The sequence below is a fragment of the Crocuta crocuta genome, unplaced genomic scaffold (assembly GCF_008692635.1).
Source record: "Crocuta crocuta isolate KB4526 unplaced genomic scaffold, BGI_CrCroc_1.0 scaffold41, whole genome shotgun sequence".
Classification (NCBI taxonomy): Eukaryota; Metazoa; Chordata; class Mammalia; order Carnivora; family Hyaenidae; genus Crocuta; species Crocuta crocuta.
Genome location: NW_027529428.1, coordinates 12,251,233 through 12,276,852, shown reverse-complemented (window position 1 = coordinate 12,276,852; position 25,620 = coordinate 12,251,233). Strand labels below are relative to the sequence as shown.

Below are 25,620 nucleotides of genomic sequence, written 5' to 3'. Positions count from 1 at the left end.
TCTGATAAAGGGTTAGTATCCAAAATATATAAAGAACGGACACAACTCAAGACCCAAGAAGCAAGTAATCCAATTAAAAAATGAGCAGAAGACATGAACAGACATTTCTCCAAAGAAGACATCCAGATGGCCAACAGACACATGAAGAGATGCTCAACATCACTCAGCATCAGGGAAATGCAAATCAAAACTACAATGGGCTATCACCTCACACCCATCAGCACGGCTATAATAAAGAATGCAAGAAACAACAGATGTTGGGGAGGATGTGGAGACAAAGGAATCCTCAGACACTGATGGTGGAAAACAGTATGGAGTTTCTTCAAAAAGTTAAAAATAGAACTACCCTATGATCCAGTAATTGAACTCCATGTACCTCTATGCTTATAATTTATGCTTATAATTTATTATAAATTTATTATTATTTATAATAGCCAAACTATGGACACAGCCCAAGTGTTCATCAAAAGATGAATGGATAAAGAAGATGTAGTATATATACAACGGAATATTAGCCATAAAACAGAATGAAATCTTATCATTTGTGCAACAACATGGATGGAGCCAGAGAGTATAATGCTAAGCAAAGTCAGTCAGAGAAAGACAAATACCACACAATTTCACTCACATGGAATTTAAGAAACAAAACAAAGGAAAAGGGGGCGGGGGGGGCGGGGAGAGATGCACACCAAGCCAAACTCTTTAACTGTAGAGAACAAACTGATGGTCACCAAAGGGGAGGTGGGTGGCAGGATGGGTGAAATAGATGATAGGGATTAAGGAGTGTACTTACCATGAAGAAAATAAACAAACAAACAAATAATAAAAATAAAGTAAAGCTCCCTGGAAAGTTGAAAAAAAGGTTGATTTTCATGGTTATCAGGGTAGAGATTTAAGTACATCAATTTGATATGCCTTATCAATTAGGTTACTTGGTTCTTTTATATCCTGACTTTGCATTCTCTAGGCTTGTTATTTTGTTGGTAAAGTGGGATAATAATAGACTCTACATCAGAGGATTACTTAGGAGGAACACATAAATATGCTTAACACTGACGGGGCTCAGAAGAGTGCTTCTGGGTGTAGTGCTGGATAAATGCTGCAATTCTGCAGGTTGATTTGTCCATTTGGTCTGTCACAGGCTAAGACGGACAATTAAAAATGTGCTTCTAGGGCCACCTGGATGGCTCCGTTGGTTAAGCATCTGACTTCGGCTCAGGTCATGATCTCGCGGTTCATGAGTCTGAACTCCACATTGGGCTCTGTGCTGACAGCTTAGAGCACGGAGCCTGCTTCTGATTCTGTGTCTCCCTCTCTCTGTCTGCCCTTCCCCTGCTCATGTGTGCGCTTTCTCTCTCTCTCTCTCTTAAAAATAAATAAACATTAAAAAATTTTGCTTCTAAGGATATTACATGGACAAGAAACAAAAGACTGATCATAAACCTGCAATTAGGTCAAATGACTGAATCAAAGAGGAGTGTAATAAAATAAAGACCCCTTTTACAAGAAAAAAAAAAATATTCCTTCTCTACCACTCCGGACTTTCTGTCCTCAGCCTCTTAACCATCCTTCTGCTACATTCTAAGGAAGCCTCTGTGACCATTAGTAATCTAGGCCAAAAGTTTCTCTCCCTGTAACTTAAATCCACTAATGCTTGTCTTATTTTCTGGAACAATAGAGTGAGGTTCCTTTCTTCTTCAAAGATTTAAAGATGGAGAAAGCATCTTTCCATCTTTTTTCCTATCTTCATTTTCTTCACTTCTGTCTTGATTAAGAAGGCTAAGCATAAATACCTTTCTCCAGGTGCCTACGTGGGACAGGTATTCTGCGAAGGATTCAACGATTCAAGGGCAAGAGCTCTAATCCAAAGCCCAGGAAGGTAGGTAGGTGGGTCTTATTCCCAATTATAGATGAAAAATGTCCGTGAAGTACTCGGCCCCCTCACCAAGGCAATAGAATGGGAGGGGCCTATCCCAAATAGAAACTCTCTCAGTCCCATGATCCTACTCTGTGACATGGCACGAAGCACAACCACACCCCAGCACCCCTTTTGCATTTGGGATTGTTAACAGAGGCCCTCACAGTACCTCATGAAGACCGCTTGATCTATGGAAAACTTCCAAAGCAGAGTCGAACCAAGTCTAAGTCAACTCTGTTTGTAGTAAAATGCACATAACATGAACCTTACCATCTTAACCACTTTGAGTGTACAGTTATCAGCGTTAGGACATTTACAGTGTTGGCCACCCAATCTCCAGAATTCCTTCATCTTTCAAAACTAAATGTATTTGTGTCTGTTAAACAAACTCCCATTCCTCTCCCCCTCCACCTTCTGGTAAGTATCATTCTACTTCCTGTCTCTATGACGTTGATGACTCTAAGAAATCCTCTGGTTTTTAAATAACTGCAGTGTCTACTGAGCTAATAAAGAGCACTGTCTGCAATGATCACCCTCTATGAGGNGGAGGGCGGAGGGGAAGGACAATAGCCAGGCCAGGAAACCCCAAGGCCAAGGAAGAAAGGGATGTTTCAGCCAGAGAGTTTTCACAGCCTAATAAATGAACTGACTATGAGGATTCAAACAGGAAGAGTTTGCATTAGTGGGAACGAATCCTTCTGTCAATCAAATGAGCCAAACCTTGCTGTATCCCAGTCACCGTGAGGAGAGCTTTCCACACCTTGTGCCATCTAACACTCCCAACTGCCCCAAGCAACGAGCACGGCCATTCCCGTTCTGCACATACTGAAACTGAGGTCTGATGAGGGTAACTAACTTGCCCCCTTCATCATTACATATATCTCCCCCTCTGGGCTCCAACACCCATGCCACAATGGGGAGAAATCCACACCCACCATCATGTGAAGAGATACCTGCTTGAAAAAGCTGTTAATGGTCATGGGGGTGGCCTTGAAGTTGGATCCGACCCCGTTTTCCTCCAAGGAGAGGGTTCTTTCAGAAAGCCTTCTAGATTGGGACAAAGTTCTCCGCTCCCCCACAGAGCTTCTCCCTGTAAGGAAAACAACTGTCATTCGAAAGCATGCCTTTCTGTTTGAATACACTGCAGTCATTAACTTTATCATATAAAAGATAGGTTTTTAAGAATTTATTTTCAAAATTTTTTAACGTTTATTTTTGAGAGAGAGACAGGGGGTGGGGGTGGGGGGTGGTCGGAGAGGAGCAGTGGGAGAGGGAGACACAGAATCCAAAGAGGCTCCAGGCTCTGAGCTGTCGGCATACAGCCCCACACAGGGCTCAAACTCACAAACTGTGAGATCATGACCTGAGCTGAAGGCAGACACTTAACCGACTGAGCCGCTCAGGCGCCCCAAGAATGTATTATTAAGGTGTAGTTGACAAACAATGTTATCTTAGTCTCAGTGTACATAAAACAGATACTTAAAGCCACTACGCCAGAACACTGAACATGGCCATCCTTGTTTTGAATGAAAATTTCCCTCCACTCGCCTTACTTCTCTCGGTCCCTCTGTTGGGGCGCCTAGTCCCCCCTGACCTGAAGGGAGAAGCCATGAGCAGCCGTAGCCCCTCCCACGTGGAGATCAGGGTTGGCCTCCCTGCAGGGGCCAAACTGCAGCCAGAGCTGGGTCGGCAGATGAGGTGTATTTAGCCAACAGTGTTTGCTTCCGTTTTATTTTTACACTTGCACTCCGTTGGGAGGGCCATGTACTCAAATGGCCCTAAGCGCATTTGGGACTGCGACCCAAACAAGCTAGGGTTGGCCTGTGCATGTTGTGAACCTGGGCTTTCTTCTGCCTGTGAGCCCTGGGCAACGGAGCCGGCTCCCTGGCTGACCCACCTCGCAGGGATTAGAACCCTGAGGCACACCCGCGCCTCGGCTCACACCCTGGTACTCTGCTCAGTTCTTTGTTACCCGCTTCTGTGACTTAGGTGGGGAACTTATTGCTTAGTGGGGAACTTGTTGCTTTGTACTGCAAAATTAAGGGGTTCTGTTGTGGATGGTAAAACTGTTGGGAACTCTAATGTCACCATGCTCCTCTTTGAATATTCTCGTATTCTGAATTCTTGCTGTGATGCTGAAATGGCACTTTGTGACTCTACTGCCCACCTGAATCTGCCACACTGCCCAGTATAATACACCGCATCTCCTGGCTGCTTCTTAAGAAGCAGACTTGGTTGTGTCGTCCTGCACAACCAAGTCTGACGTTAGGTTGATGTATCCTCGACCTGGAGATTACGGAGTCCTCAGCAAACCCTATGCCTGAATCACTTACTTACGGTGCCCTCGAAAGTCTACGCAGAATTCCTTCAGATAAGGCTACCTGGATCTACACAGAAGTTGCCATTACACACACACACTCACACACACACACACCGTGGTGTGAAGGTCAGGACTCACTAAAGTGAGGTTTGTTAGTGGTGAATCAGAAATAACCCAGCAGTTCTGACTGGCAGCGATGCAACAATAATCTAGAACAGCAGAAACAATCACCAAAGACCTTTTCCACCAGACTCCCATTAAAGGCAGCATTTCAGAAACGTCAGGGCTTAGGAATGCAGGAGAAAAGTGCACAGCCTTAAACATTTGCTGGACACACAGACACTTAGGAAAATGGACGCTCCACCACAGGTGGGGTGAGTCGACCTGAAAACTCTGAACCCTCTTGAACATTTCCATAACCCAATCTGTTTAGGAAATCAATGACTCAGATCAAGGGTGAGGTGATGAAAAGGAGAAATATGCTAAATAAATTTGAACAGTCACTAAATATTCTTTTGGCATCTTTTTCATTGCACTTGGCTACAAAAAAGAAAAAAAAAACCCACCAAACTTGAAGGGACTGGAAATTTTGCTGAGAACCTGTTTTGCTTTTTGAAGCCTTCCTGAATGTAGCTTTTCTTATGTTGATGAGCCAACCTTGGTGGCATTGTTGAACCCACTAGAGACGGTCACTGCATTTTATTTCAAAAATTTTACTTTGAATATGAGGTGGCTACTGAAAATTAACTTTTTAAAGTGTCAGGGTGTCCAGAAACTTCCAACCAAACATCTTACTATAAGAGTGTATTTCAGCTCCACAAATGTTCATGATAATAATTGCTTTGGGGACCACTGTCCGATCAAGCATTTGTAAGTCAGTCACAGTAGTATTGCATTCTATTTATCTCCTTCTTCCTTCCTACTCTTCACACCTTCCTGCACCCCAAGTCCCCACTAATAAGTAGCTGGCCTTAGAGTTAGTACACTGGGGACCCCTCCCCTCCCCACTGCAGTTGGAAATCTTACCAACCATGGAGTCCACATCGGTTACCTCCCTGTCCAGGGTGGAGACATTGAAGAAACTCGTTAAGCTTATGGGAGCCCAGGCAAAAGGCATCCGGTATTTCCCCAAACGCTGGCAGAAGGATTCAGCTTGAAGTTTTAGTTTTTCAATCTTATCTTTACTCTAGACGAAAGTAGAAAGAGACAAGTAGAAACAAACAATATGGCGTTGGCACCAAGTCAATGGTCTCCCACCATGGATGGGACAGACACCTCCAAAATCCCCACCCTACTGATTAAAAATAGTGAATAGGCAAGAAAAAGATACAACTCAGCCTAGAGGTCTAACTGATAAGAAAATACAGATTTGAAATGGAAGAGTTTAAANCCAAAAAAAAAAAAAAAAAGAAGTCCAAGGCTTGCTATAATGCCTCTTTTAGGGACTAGCCACAGGACTTGGATTTTTGCACAACAAAATTTTGGAATGAAAAATTTTATATAGTATCTACCAAGCTCTCAAGAGAGGTTGTTTTTCAAAAGTTGCCTTGGGAACCTCCAGAAAAATGTATAAAGGTTGCCAACGACTTCCTTATTAGATTGGCCACACTTCCAAGGTGTTCTAAGTTCAGAACAGAAGGCTTTAAAAAATAAATTCAAGAAATCTTATTTGAAATTTATGAGTCTGTAGTATGACCCTGATTAGTCAAGTCTTAGTCCAGAAAGGCCATGTTTTAAAAGTCGCATTGGAAACTTTTGCAAATCGTTGCTGAGAAAAGATGTCCTTTTCACGTGCTCAGAACCTATGTTTTCCTAGTGCTTTTACGATGTACAGAAGTCTCAGCCTGTTTCCAAATATTCACACCAGAAAGGATATTTGGAAATCGGCTGTTACTGTTGAGAAAGCCCAGTAGAGCTCAGGCACCGGTCAGTTGCGTGAGGTCTCTGCGGCCTTCCCGACCCTTCCCGACCTGGGTCAGAGCCTTGGAATGACCACACAACAGGAAGTGGCTTTGAGCTAGCCACCTTTTTTTTTTTTAGATGCTGGTGTATATGTCATCATTTGTTAAAGTCAAGAATTTATTTCTTTAAAAAGTTATGATCATTGACCAGTTTCTCTTCCTTCTTTTTAAAGATACAACTAATGGGGACATATTATGGACTTAACTACCTGGTGGACCTTCTGAAAAATGTCTGCTTATTCTAAGATGTCACCATTTAGTAATCCCCCAACATCATACCTTCCCACCGTCTCCTTCTTTGATAACCATGTAGGGTTCCGCACAGTCTCCAATTTCTCCCTGCTGCAAGACTTTTTCAATCTACCAACAAAAATATTAAAACAAAACTCAGGAATTGGGTTTGTAATGTAAGGACACTTACATGACATCCATGTAATGGCATCAGGGCAACCATCAAAACGATGTTTGGTGATACAAGGAAGATGTTCGTGTTACATGTTTTTTGATTTAGAAAATTAGTGTGAAAAAAATAAGTATGAAGAGTCCCACAGAGTTTTGTAAAAAAAAAAAAAAAATCCTAAAGGCATATTAAAAGGATGATCTTGGATACACAGCAAATGTTAACAGTAGTTATCTTTGTATCTGAGATTATGTGCTATTTTTATTTTCTGCCTATTGCTTATGTGTATTTTCTATTTTTAAGCCATAAACATGTATTATGCCTACAATAAAAATGCAATAAAAGTTATTGTATAAAACAGAACCCATGAGACATATGTAAGAAGTGAAAAGCTCATTTTCTTTATTATTGCTTACAATGTAAAAAAGAGATATGGCCTCTGTAAAAGTCAGGTTGGGGACTAAAACCTTCCACAAAATGAATAAATGAACAGAATAAATTATCTGTAATTGTCTTCCTTATATTTCCTATTAGGGCCACTTCTCTGGATTTAACAGACATGGGGGGAAAAATCCCAAAAGCAGCGGATGGTACAACTTTTCGTTTGCTAACTGGCTGGTCATATGTATGGATATCGCTACTGGCACGTATCTTCTTCCATTTTGCTTCAGGTAAATGATCTGGCTGGCCATAAATGTGGCCACCCTGTTTAGGAGAAAGAAAAGGAGAAATCTGAAATTTCCCAACCCTCTGCTCCAAGACAATGCAGTTAAACCTGGAGGTTGAAGAGGAAAACAAGTGGAGTTGATCCCCTTAGCCTGTGTTGAGATTAGACATTAGTTGAGATGTTCCTTCAAAAAAAACTTGAGACCCTTAATGAGAGAGAACAAACAGAGTTGCTGGAGGGGAGGTGGGGGGGATGGGCTAGATGGGGGACGGGTATTAAGGAGGGCACTTGTTGGGTTGAGCACTGGGTGTTGGACATAAGTGATGAATCACGGAATTCTACTCCTAAAACCAGTATTGCGCTATATGTTAACTAACTAAAGTTTAAATTTAAAAAAAAAAAAAAGAGGGGTGCCTGGGTGGCTCAGTTGGTTAAGCGTCCGACTTCAGCTCAGGTCATGATCTCACGGTTTGTGGGTTTGAACCCCGCATCGGGCTCTGTGCTGACAGCTCACGGCCTGGAGCCTGTTTCGGATTCTGTGTCTCCTCCTCTCTCTGCCCCTCCCCCACTCATCCTCTGTCTCTTTCTGTCTCAAAAAAAAAAATAAATAAATAAACTATATAAAAAAAAAGAAGAAGAAGAAGGAATCTGGGTTAACGTATGCCATTAGGCACACATTCTTTTGCTTGTTTTTTGTTTTAATAATTTATTGTCACATTAGCTAACACACAGTGCATACAGTGTAGTCTTGGCTTTAGGAGTAGATTCCCGTGAGTCACCACTCCTAGGCACCCACTCACAGCCACCCACTATCAGACAGGCACGAAGTATTTAAACCAGAAATACCCCAGTGACGGAGGGTGTTTAATGGCGGTCAGAGAAGGTGGCTTGGAGCTGTTCCTTGGGCTGCTGTCTGTCTCAGGACAACCACAGGCAGGAAGTCTCTCACTTCTCACAAAGAAAGTCTAAAACCCCTTCCCATTGGCATGGCGAGAAGGCCAGGCTGATTCCCGTGAGATGCCCCAGGTTGAGAACACAGACACACAGCACTTGAGCTAGAGTCCGGCCGGTATTACTGTTAGTCAGCAATCATTCATTCACTCACTCATTCATTCATCCATTCATTCATTCAAAAAACACTGCTGAGCAGACACTGTGGTTACAGGACACACGTGGCCCCTATTCTACTGAAGCTCACAGTCAGGAGCGTGAAGAACAAACGGGAGGAAGTTAGTGTTTCCGTGCAGCCAGTGGATAAAAATGTGGTTGTTGACACGAAATTTGAACACAGATGAAGACCCTTTAGATGAGGACCCTGCAGCAACACTGGGAACGCCATGGCTTCAGGCATTAGTAGTGTCCGCTGTGGAAACCCCAGGAGAGGGGTCTCCAGAATGTGGAAGTGGGGGCTCCAGGTCTGCCCAGACCAGCAGCTCCTATTCCCTTCCCCGAGGTGGACCAGGGTAACCCCAGGTACTTGGTGAGAAGCCGCGGGCTGCTGTGAGGGCCCACGGTACGGCCCATCACATTTATGTGTAAAACAAACACATGTGGGGGCGCCTGGGTGGCTCTCTCTCTCTGACCCTCCCCTGCTCACGCTCTCTCTCTCTCTAGAAATAAATAAAAAAAAAAAAATTTAAAAAAAAAAAAAAACAAACACATGTGTCCTCACAACCATGGGAGGCGGAGGGGTGCGGTGGAATTACCAGGGAATTTTTGTCAGATACAGAGGGGCTGGTTCGTTGTCTCACATGTTTATATTTAAAGTTTTAAGTCTCACCCTTACTCTCCATCCCTTAACTGAGAAACAAAGCCTTTAAGCCTGGATAGTCCTTTAAAGCAATTGTAAAGCAATACTAAACCAGGAAACGCTACCTAAAATATAGTTAAGAACTGGATGTTCAGGGCGCCTGGGTGGCTCAGTTGGTTGAGCTTCTGACTTCAGCTCACGTCATGATCTCGTGGTTCATGGGTTCGAGACCTGCGTCGAGCACTGTGCTCAGAGCTCAGAGCCTGGAGCCTGCTTTGGATTCTGTGTCTTCCTCTCTCTCTGCCCCTACTCCCCAAAAATAAACATTAAAAATTTTTTTAAATTTATTTCTGAGAGAGAGAGAGAGAGAGAGAGAGCGTGTGAGCAGGGGAGGGTGAAAGAGAGAGGGAGACACACAATCTGAAACAGGCTTTAGGCTCTGAGGTGTCACAGAGCCTGACGCGGGGCTCGAACCCATAAAGTGTGGTGTCATGACCTGAGCCAAAGTCAGACGCTTAAATGACTGAGCCACCCAAGCACCCCAAACATTAAAAAATTTAAAAATAAAATAAAAAGAACCTGGTGCTCAGCCTGGAAATAAAAATAAGAAAGAGCTCCTCTTGACTGAACTGAACGGCATCGGCCTGGCTGTGCTAACTATTACACACCATTCACTATATATTTAGAGAGAAAGAAACAGCAAAGACGTCATTACAGTAAAGGAAAAGATGCCAGAGGCAAACCAGGGCATGTCTTACGGGGCTTTAAATGTCTTCCCTGTATCCAGACAATTGACGGAATGCTCCTTACGCCACATGAAAGCATTTGTACATTTGAAAGCTTTGGAACCTATTTAGAAAGGTAACAGTATGGGGCGCCTGGGTGGCTTAGTTGGTTAAGCGTCCGACTTTCGCTTAGGTCATGATCTTGCGGTTCGTGGGTTTGAGCCCCGCGTCGGGCTCTGTGCTGACTGCCAGTTCAGAGACTGGAGCCTATTTCAGAGTCTGTGTCTCCCTCTCTCTCTGACCCTCCCCTGCTCACGCTGTCTCTCTCTCTCTCTCTCCTAGAAATAAATTTAAAAATATATATATTTTTTAGAAATAAATTAAAAAAAAATAAAAAAAAAAGAAAGGTAACAGTAACCTGTAGGTAACAGCTGGCACTTAGCAGACTGTGACAGATTTACCAAAATAAGGTCCTCCACTAAGGAATAGGGCCTGAAGTGAAATTCGGCTCCATGGGACTAGCATCTTCAGTTTCCCAGGCTGAGAGAACCTTGAGTTTAACTACAGGGCTGCTGGGGTGGACTAGAAGCTAATTTTCCTACGTGTCTAAGTAACATTGTGGGAAATGGATAATGTGTTAAGTGTGACAACAATAGAGGTGTCTTTTTAGCAAAAGGATTTTAACTCTAATGCTTCCTAAAAGCTTAAATAGATTCCCTGCAAGCAAGAGTAACGTTTTAGAGTCTTTGTAGAATGGTGAAAAGGCAGCTTGCACGTGGAGCCATCTGCCCCTTTGTTAAGTGACCTCCATGTCACTTAAATTCTTTGCAGTCGATATGCTATTCTCATGGGCTCATGGGGGGAATCAATGAAATTATGGAGGTAAGACACAGCGCTAACTAGAAAAGCTTCCAAACAGGGAACTCTGGGTGTACCTGAAATCAAAACACCTGGATTTTATTTTATTTTTAAAGTTTTGAGGGCAACAGTCAATCAGACTAAATATTTGGTTTAAGGTAAGTGAAATACTCAGTGTTTGTTGTTAACCTCTAACCATGCACTTTGGTGCGTAGAGAAAGTCTCTGGTTTTCTCACATCAGGAAAGAGTAGAGCCAAGAACAAACGGTCCTTGTACTTGGGACTGCCCTATGGATTTGAGTCCCACTGCACGTACACAGCCTGTGACAGGGTGATCAAAGGTGAGGGTAAAACACAGAGAGTATAGCTCACACCTTAAGTCAGAGCCTAGACTTGGGAACATTTAACTACAGGTATCTAGAAGGACATGAACGGAATCAGGAAAGTCTATCTGAGGTTTCCTCCACAGCAGTCTCACAGAGCTGGACAGCCAAGCATAGGAGGAACAGCTTGGCCAGGAGGAAGGGGGCCTGGAATGTTCCAGGCTCTGTTCCGCAATCACAACCGCCTGCTGAGGGCGGGATTACCATCCCCACCTCACACATAAGGAAACGAAGTCTCAGGGGCGCCTGGGTGGCTCAGTCGGTTAAGCATCCAACATCGGCTCAGGTCATGATCTTGCAGTTCGTGGGTTCAAGCCCCACGTCAGGCTCTGTGCTGACAGCTAGCTCAGGGCCTGGAGCCTGTTTCGGATTTTGTGTCTCCCTCTCTCTCTGACCCTCCCCTGCTCACGCTGTCTCTCTCTCTCTCTCTCTAAGAAATAAATAAAACATTAAAAAAAAAAAGGAAACGAAGTCTCAGAAAGGTTTAGGGAGTTACCCTGAGTCCCATAGCTATCAAGTTCCCGAGGCAGGATTCAAAATCAAGACTGTAGGACCTCAAAACCCACCGTTGCTGCAGCACCCCACACAGAATTTGCTTGGAAAAGAAAAAGGGGCAAGTTGAAAAGGAGACAGCGAATCACACAGAGAACATGTGGATACGTTCTGACATCTCTTTCACCCCCAACATGCCCTGGGAGTTACGCAACAATGAGAGCACACACATGCACAGTGTACAGACGACGCTGTGTGTAACTACCTTGACTACTAGGTAGATGTCAGACGACGGATAGGTGACCGAAAACACTGCTGATCTCGCCTGACTCGACGGGGCGACAGAGGGCGTGTGAGCACGCAGAAACCCTTTGAACTGGTCGGAGTTCAGGTCACAGTGAAAATTTTCTGAGATCTGTCAACAAGGAGCAAGGAAAAAAAATCAGTCCTACCTGCTGCTTTTTTTTTTTTTTAAATGTTTTATTTATTTCTAGGAGAGAGAGAGAGAGAGAGAGACAGCATGAGCAGGGGAGGGTCAGACAGAGAGGGAGTCACAGACTGAAACAGGCTCCAGGCTCTGACCTGGCAGTCAGCACAGAGCCCGACGCGGGGCTCGAACCCACGAACCGCGAGATCATGACCTAAGCGAAAGTCAGACGCTTAACCGACTAAGCCACCCAGGCGCCCCCTACCTGCTGCTTTTATGGTCTAAGTATGTTTGAAGAATAAAACCCACAAAGAAATGTTGCGAAAGGAGCAGTGTCATCATAGACGTGACTAGTGGGTGGTGGAAAATCCGATTCATATATTGTCGCAATTTCTAGATATTCTGGAGCTGTTTGGGAGAAGTTCCTTGAAACGCTAACATTTTTATCAACCCATCCTTAGCTCCTGAACACCAGTGATGTGCTAGGCACTAAAGTGAAGAAAAGCAGGACGCTGTCTCTGCTCTTAGTTTATAGTCAAGAATGAGGAAAAAAGGGGCACCTGGGTGGCTCAGTTGGTTAAGTGGCTACCTTCAGCTCAGATCATGATCTCATGGTTCGTGGGTTCGAGCCCTGCATCGGGCTCTGTGCTGACAGTCAGAGGCTGAGGCCTGCTTCGGATTCTGTGTCACTGTCTCTTTTTGCCCCTCCTTGGCTCACACATGGCCTCTCTCTCTCTCTCAAAAATAAATAAACATTAAAAAAAAAGCACATCAAAGTTGGTGAGGTCTTCCCTGTACGGCAAATAAATACATTTACTGCACACAGGATGCCGCCTTCCATCCACGATGAGGCCAGTTCACAATACAAACACTCCCAAACTGATGTAACGTTACGTATATGTCCAAGCTCATTAACAATGAATTTAAATTGCCTTGTTTTACAGGTCATCCTATAGGCTGCTATTTCTTTTCTCTCTCAATCCCAAACAGGCCGCCATTTCCAACAGGCTTTCCCTTTAAGATTCTTCAAAGAACATAAATGACCAGCATTCCCAGCAGAATTGGATGTATCGAAGGTCATTTGCTTTCAAATCTGATATGTTTCCGTTGCATAGACATGACATTTGAAAACACGAACCCGAAAAATCACGAGCGGTACGTGTGCCCTCAGGGATCCATTCTTTGCTTCCTTACCTTTTTCCTTTCTTTAACATCATAGAGGGCAATGCTGGCAAACAGAGGCTCAATTTCGATCTCGAACCTGTCAGAGAGACAAGGAAAAACGGAGTTTTAGCTTAGATGATCTTGAATTTGCTCAAAGTGCCTAGCTACATACGCCGACTGGTTAAGAATGTAAATCGTTCCCCCAAATATTTGGATCCTTCCACACAGATGAGAATCACACTGGGATAGGAGTGGAGAGATATGGGAGGATCGTGGAAGATTCCTAGTTGCTGGAGATGGTGGCGGAGGGTACAGTCTCCTAAAACGCACTTGTTCGTGGTGTCACAGGGGAGAGGGAAGACTGGTCCCATGGTGTGACCCAACATGGCCCTTCTTATCAGTAGATGTCCTGCTTTCGGATGGGAGAGACTCTGTCTTAGGTAAAGGCTTTGTTCACAGTTTACCCTTTACTGCTAGGGTAGGAATCCCTATTATTCAATTCTAAAGGACAAGGCTTTTCCGAGGGTAAAGAAAGGAAAATGCTGTTGCTTTCCCTTGGACTTATTGTGGGACCATTTACAGGGGTGAATGTCTGGCCCTTCCTAACTCCAGTGCAAGGGGAGCTGCTGAGGTGGTAGTTGGTGGCAGCAGGGAGCCAAGTACTGCCAGGAAACACTGAGCTGAGGGGGCCCAGCGAGACCTAGAAAAATATTGGCCCTAATTGCCATTGCCCTTGAAATGGTGGGTTTGAAGAGACTGCAGACAACAAGGCAAAATCCCTCCATAAGTCATAGGAAGCACAGGGAGCACAGATGTGCAGATTCCAAGTTTCTCAGGCTAACAACCCATGACCTTGGGCACGGCCAGCTGAGAGCACCAGTAACCAGGCCCTGGACCACCACCACTTCAGAAGTCATCTAAATTAGGCCACATTTTGTTTCAAGGCATGTGTGAGCGGAGGGCCTTATCATTGGGTAATTTTGTCTAAAAACAGGACTTTTTAGAAGAATTATTTGGGCAGAGGGACACGCAGACAAAAGGGGTTAGCTGATCAAATGGCACCTTTGGGGATCAGGCAGTTGGGAAAGATGGCGGACTCGCAGGCATTGCGGCCAGCACGCCTGGACTCTGTTCCTCCCCCCGCTGCCGGCTACTTGACTTTCCCAGTTTCATTTATTTATCTATAATATGAGGAAGGGACTCTTGCTCTCCCCATTTCCCAATGTTGTTGTATGGATCATACTACAAGAACAGGGTCGAGGGACAGTATCCCCATCGCCAAAAGGTGGAAGCAATCCAGGTGTCCATCTGAGGATGAATGGATAAACAAAACATGGTTTTGTCTACATACAATGGAATATTATTCAACCTTAAAAAGGAAGGAAATCCTGACGCATGCTCCGACATGAACCTTGGAAGCAATATGCTAAGTGAAATACACCAGCCACAGAAGGACAAGCGTTGTGTTAGTCTACGTCTATCAGGTACTTAGAGTAGTTGAATTCATACAGACAGAAGGCATGGCGGGTCCTAGGGGCTGGGGGAAGGAGAGCAGGAATTACTGTTTAATGAGCTCTAGTTTGGGAAGAAAAGAGATCTGGAGACGGACGGTGGTGGGCTGAACATCAGTAGGCACGTACCTAATGGCACTGAGCTGTGCACTGAACAGTGGTGATGATGGTCAATTTTATGCTGTGTGTACTTCACCACAAGGAAATAACAGAGAGGGTTTCCACAATTTTTCTATCATTAAGTAACAGCACGCCAATTGGGCATTCCTTGGCCTAAGCTCACAAGCTATTGCCTGGTATCGTCTGCCTGTATTGAACTGTGCACTCCAAGGTCTGAATATTGCTGTGATCTACTTAGGCAGGTACTGAGTGTTAAGTTCTCTGTGCTCAGAGAAAGGAAAGAGAATGAACATTTGTCACATACTTACAATCGGGTGGTGTTAGTGATTAATACCCATAGATTCCTTTAACTTCACAACACTGTAATGCAGATATTACCCCCATTTTGAGTTGCAGTGAGAGTAAGTCATTGGCCAGAGGCTACGAGGTTAGGAGTGGCCATGTTTGGGGTTCAGAGCCCAGCCTGATCTGTTCACAGAACCTGAGGTTTTTCCCTCCCAGTGTATCTCTGAGTAGAGGCCCCAGAAACTAGTATTTTGAAGGGAATGAGCAATTTATCAAAACACCAGTTTCTTTGTCCTTCCTAAGATCTCCTGAACCAGAATCTCCTGGGGGAAATGATGGTGGAAAGTGTCTCAATGTCTGTATTGAAAACAAGGTAAACTTGATACACACTAGTTTTACCACCAAGGTTACTTCGCATAAGATGGTATTAAATTTTCCATTAAGAGATTTCCCCATAGGGACGCCCGGGTGGCTCAGTCGGTAAAGCGGCCAACTTCACCTCAGGTCATGATCTCACGGTTCGTGAGTTCGAGCCCTGCATCGGGCCCTGTGCCGACAGCTCGGAGCCTGGACCCTGCTTCGGATTCTGTGTCTCCCTCTCTCGTTCTCCCCTGCTTGTGCTCTCTTTCTCTCAAATATCAATAAACATTAAAAAAAAAAAAGAAAACAAAAAGGTTTCCCCACATAAAATGCAGACAAGAAAATTACTTTGTTGTCATTGTTTTTCTTCTTTTCCGGGTGCTACAGCCATCTACAGATGTGGCGTCAGCTTGATTCTTCCTCTATGCTTGAGGCTTTACATGTTTCTCAAAAGTAAAGCAGTAACAGCTCTAGATCAAAAGTATTTGAAAAATTCCCTAGCCAATTAAATCTATAGTAGTAGAAATAAAATTCTGCGGATCAGTGTCAGTGGGGAAATGGAAGTCCTTAACATTATCCTTAAGTTTTTACTATTCATCTGTTGACATGGTAGGTATACCTATAAGAGCTTGCTTTCTTGGGGCGCCTGGTGACTCAGTCGGTTAAGGGTCTGACTCTTGATTTCAGCTGGGGTCATGCTCTCACGGTTTGTGAGCTGAGGCCCTGCATCGGGCTCTGTGCTGACAACTCAGAGCCTGCTTGGGATCTTTTCTCTCCCTGTCTCTCTCTGCGCCTCCCCTGCTCATGCTCTCTATCTCCAAACAAATACATTTTAATGAAGAATTTTAAAAAAGACAGAGAACTTGCTTTCTTTTTTGTTTTTTTAAGCCAGTTTGTTCAGAGTGGTTCTAGCTGAGACAAGCTCTTTGGTGCATCTCCCCTCCCGCAGGCATATGTGGATATGGACCTTATTTAAGACACACGAGTGGGCCAAGCTCACCGGGCAAACCCCTCACTCTACCTGATTTCTGCTTTGGCAATTGGGGGAAACATCACCAGAAATCCGCACTTGATGATTTTCATTAAGAGAAATCCAAACGGCTCTATTTTTTTTTTTTTTTTAAATAATACATGTCGGTCTCAGTGGCCATGTTTTCCCACCTGTGAGAACCGCTGCTATGTATCTACTGGGAAGGTCTAGAGAGCTTGGTGACAAAGTGACACCATAAGAGGGAATCCGTCCAGTCCCAAATGGCACAGATACTGCACCTACTTCCGGGGGGGGGTGGTGCGAGGGCCTCAGCCAACATGGCGGGCTTTCCCAAGCAAGAGAGGGGTGGGAGGCCACTTCCACTCGGCGGCCCTGCTGCGAGGCGAGCAGGCCCCCCTTCCGGGCTGGCTGGCACGGGCTGGCGTCTGCCTCTCTGCAGCCCTGACTGGACAGACTGCTGGCTTCTGGGCTGCTCCCATCCTCCTATAGACAAAAGGCCCTCACTCCTCCCCAGCCACCTGTAGAGCTGGCTGGGGGGAGGGCCTACAACATCAAGAGAGGCCCCAGGGCCGGGGGTGGGCAGCTCTGCCCGCCTGGTTCTCAGCAGAGGCTGTGGGGAGGCTCTGCATCGGAGGCAGACGTGTAGGGCACGTAGGAAGCTCGAGAGCAGCCCGTGTGTGTTAACAACCTCATTTATCAGTAAGAACTCCAACTCCCAGGGACGTGCTCAGGGTTGAAACACAGCCGTGGGTCCAGAGTCCAGATGCCTTGAGTGCAAACCAGGGGCTGCTTTAGGGGTCCATGAATTCACTTCAAGAGATGGATGAGCCTCCCAATAGGGTGTGAAAATATATTATGCTCATGGACTGTTGCCTAGGTGGAGCATTTACAACTTAATGTTTTCAAAAGAGTCTGCGATTTGAGTTGGAAGAATTCTCTAGTGCAGCCGTCTGCGGGAGAAGCCTACGAACCCTCCAGTGGGTATATGCAAGACAGCCTGCTTGTGTGTTGGAAAAGCTATTCTAATTTACTTTCATTTGTTTAGTTCATATTTTAAAATTTATGTATAATTTAAAACTTATTTAAGTTTATTTAAAATTATTATTTCAAATTTATTACAATGCATATAATACTTATTTTTTAAAGTTTATTTATTTATTTTGAGAAACAGAGATAGCATGAGAGGGGGAGAGACAGAGAGAGGAAGAGAGAGAATCCCAAGCAGGATCCACACCATCAGCACAGAGCCTGACGTTCCTATAGAACCCAGGGGTCCCTATAATGCATCTAGTATTTTAATATGCATGTACAAAGTTAACACACATGTATGGAGGATATAAGACTTTTTCTCACTATAAAAGTTAAACAATAAAAATATTTGGAGATAAATGCTTTAAAGTGGTTGTGGTAGGGGTGCCTGGGTGGCCCAGTCAGTAGAGTGTCCGACTTTGGCTCAGATCATGATCTCGCAGTTCATGAGTTCTAGCTCCACATCCGGGTCTGTGCAAACAGCTCAGAGCCTGGAGCCTGCTTCATTTTCTCTGTGTGTGTGTGTGTGTGTGTGTGTGTGTGTGTGTGTACGGGCGCGCGCCCCTCCCCCACTTGCACTTTGTCTCTCAAAAATAAATCAACATTAAAAAAAAGTTTAAAGTAAACTTTAAGTTAAACTGGCAAACAGTTGGCCCACAAGAGGAATCCAGACTACAGACACGCAGTTGTGTCATATTTAACAAGGAAATGTGGGGCGCCTGGGTGGCTCAGTCGGTTGAATGTCAACTTCAGCTCAGGCCACAAACTCACGGTTGGTGAGTTCAAGCCCAGTGTCAGGCTCTGAGCCTGTTTTGGATTCCGAGTCTCCCTCTTTCTCTCTGCCCCACCCCCACTTGCACTTTGTCTCTCTCTCTCTCTCTCTCAAAAATAAACAAACACTAAAATAATAATAATAATAATAAAAAGGAAATGAGAAGATAGTTAAGAAGTCAGGAAATTGTGCAGAAAAAAATTGAATTTCCAGCTCTCTTGGAAAAAAAAAGCAAAGCAGACAATTGATTTAAAAAAAGGGCGAGTGTGCTTAGATGGCAAGAATCAGCCCTAAGCAGTAGCGAGTGTCTCCTTGGAAAGGTCTGCTATAGTCCTCACTGCTCCCAGCCACTCTGCTGTCCCTGACACTGAGACTGGGTTTAGCCGCATTTCACAGTACGTTCCAATAGTGATGCGCTGATAAGTGTTTAACCAACAAGTCTCTGGAAAGCAAGAGCTCTCATTTGTAGTATTTTCTGATCTCTATGTTGTAAATACTCCCCCGTGGCCAACTTCAAGCTATGTACTTGACCTCACAGAACACAGAGCTGGGAAGAGAAATGCACAGTCAGCTCTCATGAATTAGAGCGGACTCGAATACACCACTCACTGGTTTTTAGTCGTTTTTTTTTTTTTTAGTTTTTTTTTCCCCCTCACTGTTCAGCTCTTCTTGTTACTTTTGTTAATGTACGCTCCTTCGCTCAATTACCTTACATGACTAATTCAGGGTGGGCCTCCCCTATTATAGAAGAGTGACGGTCGAAGACTTGGTAGAAACAGACTCTGGGTCTAGCTGACTCCGAAGTCTACTCCTTCCCCTACCTCACAGCTGCCTGCTATCATAACAGCTCTGGAAAACTCTCCTCATTCAGGCTCTGGCAATAGAAACAGTTTCCGTCTAAAAGGCAAGGTAAACCTCAGTGTAGTGTGTGGTCTGTTCTCTGATACTTACTTCAAGTTCAGGACCTTGACCAGTATTCTGTTGCCCAGATGTTCCTTAGGACATTCTGGTACCGGACGTATTTCCACGGCATCCTCCTATTATTAATCACAGGGTAAAGAAACCATGAGTGAATTTCCATGAGGGGTTCGAGTCAAAGTGAGTCCAGGGAAGGGAACGCGGCTGTCCAGTGCTTGACTGTCATTTGCTTTCTTTCTAATCGTGGGATAATAACACTTGGACTTTTTATCCAGCCCCAAGCTTCGAAGTCAACAGTGACAGCAAACAATTTCTCCTTTCAGAAAGCTAAGCATTTAAGACAAAGAGACAGAGGGAGGGAGGAAGGAAGGAAACATGAACAGGAATACGGCTGAGTAACATCCACCAGATGGCATTGCAAAATCTAATACCTATTGTTGGTATTGTTGGCTTTTTTTTTTTTTTTTGCTTGTTCTAAACACACATTCAGAATATTTCTCCTGCCAAAGTTTTACTAGTAAATACATGAATTTCAGACTTGAGGTCTGAGTCAGAATAGCTCACATCAGGCTACATGTAAACCATCAGGACTATAATATAGTGTCTTCCTTAGTTCACTGTTTTCTTTCTTTTTTTTTTTTTAACTTTTATTTATTTTTGAGAGACAGAGAGAGATAGAGCATGAGCAGGGGAGGGTCAGAGAGAGAGGGAGACACAGAATCCGAAGCAGGCTCCAGGTTCTGAGCTGTTAGCACAGAGCCCGATGCCGGGCTTGAACTCACGAACTGCGAGATTCTGACCTGAGCCGAAGTCGGACGCTTAACTGACTGAGCCACCCAGGCAGCCCTTTCCTAAGTCTCTTCTAATCCATATGGATTTCTTCAGTCTTTACAGTTGTCTGTAGTAAGAACTAGCTTCCAAAGGAGAAGAGAAAATATGAAGCTTTTGTGGGTGTTTGTTTTTCTGTCTTCCTGAATGTGCATATGTGTGTATTTAGAGAGAGAGACAGAGAAAGAATGGGAGGGAGAGAGCTAGTAAGAGAGAATGACAGTATGAGAGATGTTCTTTCATCAGCGAACCCGATGGATCCTGAGGCCAGCTCTCCATCTGCCTGCCAGTGACCTCATCACGTGAGCTGATAAATCCGCCCCCCCCCCATCACTTTTTTAAAAATTGGTTTTTAACTGGGCTCTGTCACTTGCAGCCTAAGGAGTCTGAATGCAAACTCCTCTGTGATTCAGAGCATAATGGCGTCTTTTTAGGAACCGACACAGGATGCCTTTTACAGAACCCACAATGAATCCAGGAATGAACCTGCCTCAGAGAAGCTTAGTGGCTGTGGGGTGCCTGGCTGGCTCAGGTAGTGAAGTGTCCGACCTTGGTTCAGGTCGTGGTGTCGCGGTTCATGAGTTCAAGCCCCAAATCGGGCTCTGTGCTGAGAGTTTGGAGCCTAGAGCTTGCTTCGGTCTGTATCTCCGTCTCTCTCTGCCCCTTCCCTGCTGGTTCTCTCTCTCTCTCTCTCTCTCAAAGAAATAAACATTAAAAAAAAGAAGCAGCAGCTTAATGGGTGCATTCTACTTCTGCCTCTCCTGCAGGCTCGGTCATAATTTGGATATAACAGTCTGCCTCTCTTCTAATCCTCCTCGCCAGGAAATAAAGTAATGGTAATATTAAATAGTTTCATTAACGTGCTTCCAAAAGCAGTCAGCATGTGTGATTACTTCATGGGAGCCAGAAGTCCACTGTTCTTCCACAAGGCTATCTTTGGAGGAAGTGCAAATTACAAGGGCAAACGCAATTTCGGGGTGTGTGAGCTTCAAAATATTAGAGGCTGCTGCTACAGGGGCCCTGAGCACTGTAGACATAACCCATTTACAAATAATTGGTGCACTAATTACAAAGCATTCCTCTCCACTCAATAAAGCAGGCCCATTAGGGCCTCTGCTCGATCATAACTCTCAGTCCTAATCAAGCCTCTGCATTGTTTCAAAGACCATAAAACGAAGTTCCTTCAACACAGTCTGTAACTCATTCTTGCAATCACTGTGAGACTCCTGTGTGATTACACTGCTCATATCATTCGTATTTATTTGTAATCTGCCTCTTCCAGAAAAAGAATTTGAGGCCACTGCAAATAAGAAAATAGATGAGAAAAACAAACTGATTGGAAAATAAAGATAAGAAGGAAAGAAAGAAGGGGTGGCCTGGGTGGCTCGGTCGGTCGAGTGTTCGACTTCCACTCAGGTCATGATCTCATGGTTCGGGAGTCCAAGCCCCATGTCAGGCTTGCTGCTGTCAGCGCAGAGCCCACTTAGGCTCCTCTGCTCCCCCCAACTCCCCACCACTCTGCCGTCCTGGCCGCCCCCCTCAAAATGAATAAACATGAAAAAAAGTAAAAATCAAGGGGCACTTGAGTGGCTCAGTCGGTCAAGCGTCTGACTTCAGCTCAGGTCATGATCTCACGGTTCGTGAGTTCGAGCCCCATGTGGGCCTCTGTGCTGACTGCCAGCTCAGAGCCTGGAGCCTGTTTCAGATTCTGTATCTCCCTCTCTCTCTGACCCTCCCCTGCTCACGCTGTCTCTCTTTCTCTCTTTCTCAGAAATAAGTTTAAATAATAATAATAATCAGTTAAACAAAAAGAAGGAAAGAAAGCTGAATAAAATTCAGGACACCAATAAGCAAGCCACTAGGTTTAGTAGTGGTGAACTGAAATTTAACGCTAAGAATCTAGGAACGCCACTTACAAGACGGGCACATGTCTCCTAAGTGTTTGTATTTCCCCAGTGGATACGGATTCTTCTCTGTCTGAAGGCCAGAGACAATGTCCCACTGGACCCTCACTGAGGCAGATGATGAGTAGGTCGGTGTCCTCAATAATATTTGCACAGTGGACATGATATCCTAATTTGTGACTGCTGCCTGCCTTCCTGTCCCTTCTGCTGACCACTGGCAAGCTCAGGGAAGGGCAAGTCAGCAGACACAATACCCAGGGGTGGGGGCTTCACAAGGTTTAAGAATCAAGCTCCCTAAGGGCACCTGGGTGACTCAGTCAGCTGAGTGACCGACTCTTGATTTCAGCTCAGGTCATGATCTCAAGGTTCGTGGGATCAAGCCCCACATCAGGTTCTATGCCTAGAGAAATTCTCTCTCCTTCTCTGCCCCTCCTCCACTCACATTCCTCACTACTATAATAGTCCTAGTAACTGCTAACAATCTATTTCAACTATTCATCTCTCTCTCCCTCTCTCTCTGAAAAGAAAGAAACATTTAAAAAAAAGAATCAGGCTCCCTAATGGTCTTCTTGCTTGATCCAAAAGTTAAATTTCAAACATTTAGAGGGATGGATGGTATATCTTTGAGGCAAAAATGTTCCCCCAAATCATATATTTTGCAACAGAACTTTTAATAAAATTTGGACCGCAGATATATTGCTATAGCCAGTTTTCGCAAGAAACAGAAGGAGCTATTCTGACATTCAGCGGAAAGACTGAGAGCCTCAGATCAAGTATGAGGAGCCTAAACAGAAGACAGTCCCTGGATGACGGTCATTTCTCAGCCCATCTGAAGTACCCCTGGGAGTGACGGCAGACAAAGCCTACATTATCACATCGGTCTGGGTCAAGTCCAATATATAAAGAAGTGGACAATCAACGTTCTGCAGTTCTGTGCATTAAGAGCACAGCGACGATCACTTTAGGCCAGAATGTTTTCAAAGCAATTCTCTTCGGGCTGTTCACAGAGATTATTTTTAAAAAGATTTTCACAAAACACTTAAGAACACCAAAGTTTAGGGGCCCCTGGGTGGCTCAGTTGCTTAAGTGTCTGACTCTTGACTTTGGCTCAGGTCATGATCTCACATTTCATGAGTTTGACAGCACAGAGCCAACTTGGGGTTCCTCTCCTCTCTCTCTGCCCCTCCCCTGCTCATGCTCTCTCTCTCTCTCAAGATAAACAAATAAAATAAACATTAACCAAAAAAAAAAAGAACACCAAAGTTTAAGCAAACACGTCTTGAAGAATTAACTGCAAAACAGACCCCCAAATAACTGAATGGTGACTCACTGAGTGAGGTTACTGCATGTAGACCCTTGAAATGTTCTGAAGATTAGGGGCGTCTGGGTGGCTCAGTCAGTTAAACGTCCGACTTCACTCAGGTCATGATCTCACAGCTCGTGAATTCAAGTCCCGCGTCAGGCTCTGTGCTGAGAGCTCAGAGCCTGGAGCCTGCTTTGTATTCTGTGTCCCTCTCTCTCTGCCCCTCCCCTACTCACACTCTGTCTCTCTCTTTCTAAAAAATAAATAAATATTAAAAAAAATTTTTTTTAAAAAGAAATGTTCTGAAGATTAAATGAGACGGTATTAGTGGAAGTATTTACTAAAGAGCTATGGAAATCCTGGTTGCTATTGTTGGAATCTCATTCGTGAGATTGATCAATAACTGATTTTGCTATTCTACAGGCTTGTTCTTGTAAAAAGAACAGCCCAGAGATCATACCACTAAGCCTTCTGGCAGTGTTATACAGTAATGATGAACAAGTCCCCAGTGCAACTTACACATGGAGATGGCCACACCCACCTCGTCCACTGATGGGTACAAGGCAAAGAGCTCTGCCTGCCGATTGGTCCTTCGAGCCTCCTCATTCTGCTTCTCGAAGTCCTCGGCACTCACGTGCTCCAGGAGGTTTTCCAGCCGCTGGTCAGGCTGTAGGCTGCGGAGGTCGAAGCCACATGCAGTGAGGGGGCCTTTCCCAGACACGTCACACAGCACATTTAAGGGGCGGGGGCGTGCCTGCAAGAAAAGACATGGCTTGTGAGAGAGATCGCGGGTCCAAAGTGGGTACGGAAGCGTCTGAGATGTCAACCCCCTGCTCCAACGTGGGATTACAGAGTCACGTCTCAAGTGGCTTCTGAGCTATCTAGGGGTTTGGCAAGAATCACATCTTATCTTCCTGGTCAGACAATCCTAAAGGGAACTGTCTCCTTCCCACCTGCAAGCAGGTAATTTACTCATTGGATGTAGATAAACTGGTCCTTGAGCAAAGGTTTGAACACAGCGCCGTGTTCCTGTTAGTTTGGGGGCATGTTCTTTTCTGGAAATGGGAGCCAAGTCTCTTGGGAACCTCACTCCGGTCTCACGTTCAAGCAGAACAGAGCTGGAATAAGGTAGAATAGAAAAGGGCGCTGGAGGGGGCATGGAGGGACCCCCTCCTAACCTCAACTCCAGAACTTGGCTTTTGAAACTGGAAAGAAGATGATGTGTGAGAAGCCTTCCGAATTAAACCTCATAGAAATTCCCAAACTGAACATTATGCTCCCGAAGACAGGGATGTGGGGGTGGGAACACTCTTCTACAGGACTTTAGTGATAGTTATGGCAATACGCGCCAGGATAAAAAAGCAGGAAAGCATTTGCTATTCAAGTAGTGTCCACTTTGAGTTGCAGTGTGTTTGAAGAAAGTTGTAAAGCATTCACAGGCAGATGCTTTATTCCATTAGGAATGTTTCAGTAACAGGGAACTGCAAACCCAGCCAAAGACTGGACAAACACTATAACCATAATCAATGATATGTTGTAAGAATATAGATGAAATTATTATAAACATCTATAAAATTAATGGTAACATGTTATATCCTAAAGTTCTACTAAGTGGACACGCTACTGGACAGTTTCTCTATAATATATATGTTTTGTGACATCCATCGATCTTATAAAAATTCTACTCTGCTAGATCATAAATTTGATCTAACTGAATGTGCTAGCAATAATCATTACTAGTATTTTAATCATTGGTACTCTTTTGGCTTAGAATGTATGAGCGCCTTGGGAAAAGGAAGTGAATTTCCCAAGTTTCTCTCAAAGGCATGTCAAGAAACATATATAATCTCTGTAACGTATTCTAAGAGTATAAACTGGACACATGAGCAAGGGATGTGAGGACCAGAGCATCTCTGGAACATTGTTTATAGTAACAAAATAAGAGGAACAATCTAAACGTCCCCCAAAAGAGCAAGCATTACGAGATTCTGGAACTTGCATCCGATGGAATGTTATGTAACCATTTAAAGAAAACCCAAGTAAACACATATTCATTGGAAGAGAAAGAGGATCACAGTCTGTCGTATTGTTAATATGACAACAGAGCACACACAACATTACGTACAATATGATCTAATTTTTAGGAAATGTGCATGTACCACGGAGTTGTATCATACACGTACGGCACCTCTGTACATTCAGGCCCCTGGCCTCGCCAGTCTACTCACAAGGCGCCAAGACTGCAGTGGCGTGGAAGATGCTGCCCGTGGTCTCAGTGAGCATCTCTGCATTATGAGTATTAGTCTAACACTTAAAACCACACAACCTTTGCGTAGCGTGGCTCTGTAACCTAGCTGATGACCCAGTTTAGTGCGGTGAGTACGCTGAATGAGGGGGCTGCAAGGGGGTGCTGGTAACCTGCCTGCTGCTTCTCTGCCTCAACTGTTATACTCTGGCACTCAGCAAGTCACATTCCGGCTTTGCCACGGCTCCCTTTGAGTTCTGCCAGGAGGGGGCGCTGCGGGGGGGGGGGG

General features: G+C 44.6%; 1 protein-coding gene across 2 annotated transcripts in view; it reads right to left on the bottom strand.

The window, feature by feature from the left end:
* DOCK8 (dedicator of cytokinesis 8) overlaps positions 1–25,620 on the bottom strand; it is a 167,981-nt gene that overhangs the window by 110,724 nt on the left and 31,637 nt on the right. For both annotated transcript variants that reach the window (XM_077759423.1, XM_077759422.1), the window contains exons 5-11: positions 23,628–23,840; positions 19,085–19,170; positions 13,096–13,162; positions 11,740–11,889; positions 6,479–6,559; positions 5,265–5,424; positions 2,872–3,008 (exon numbers count right to left, since the gene is read on the bottom strand). In XM_077759423.1, coding sequence (XP_077615549.1) covers positions 2,872–3,008; positions 5,265–5,424; positions 6,479–6,559; positions 11,740–11,889; positions 13,096–13,162; positions 19,085–19,170; positions 23,628–23,840 — 894 coding nt within the window. The remainder of the gene's footprint in view (positions 1–2,871; positions 3,009–5,264; positions 5,425–6,478; positions 6,560–11,739; positions 11,890–13,095; positions 13,163–19,084; positions 19,171–23,627; positions 23,841–25,620) is intronic.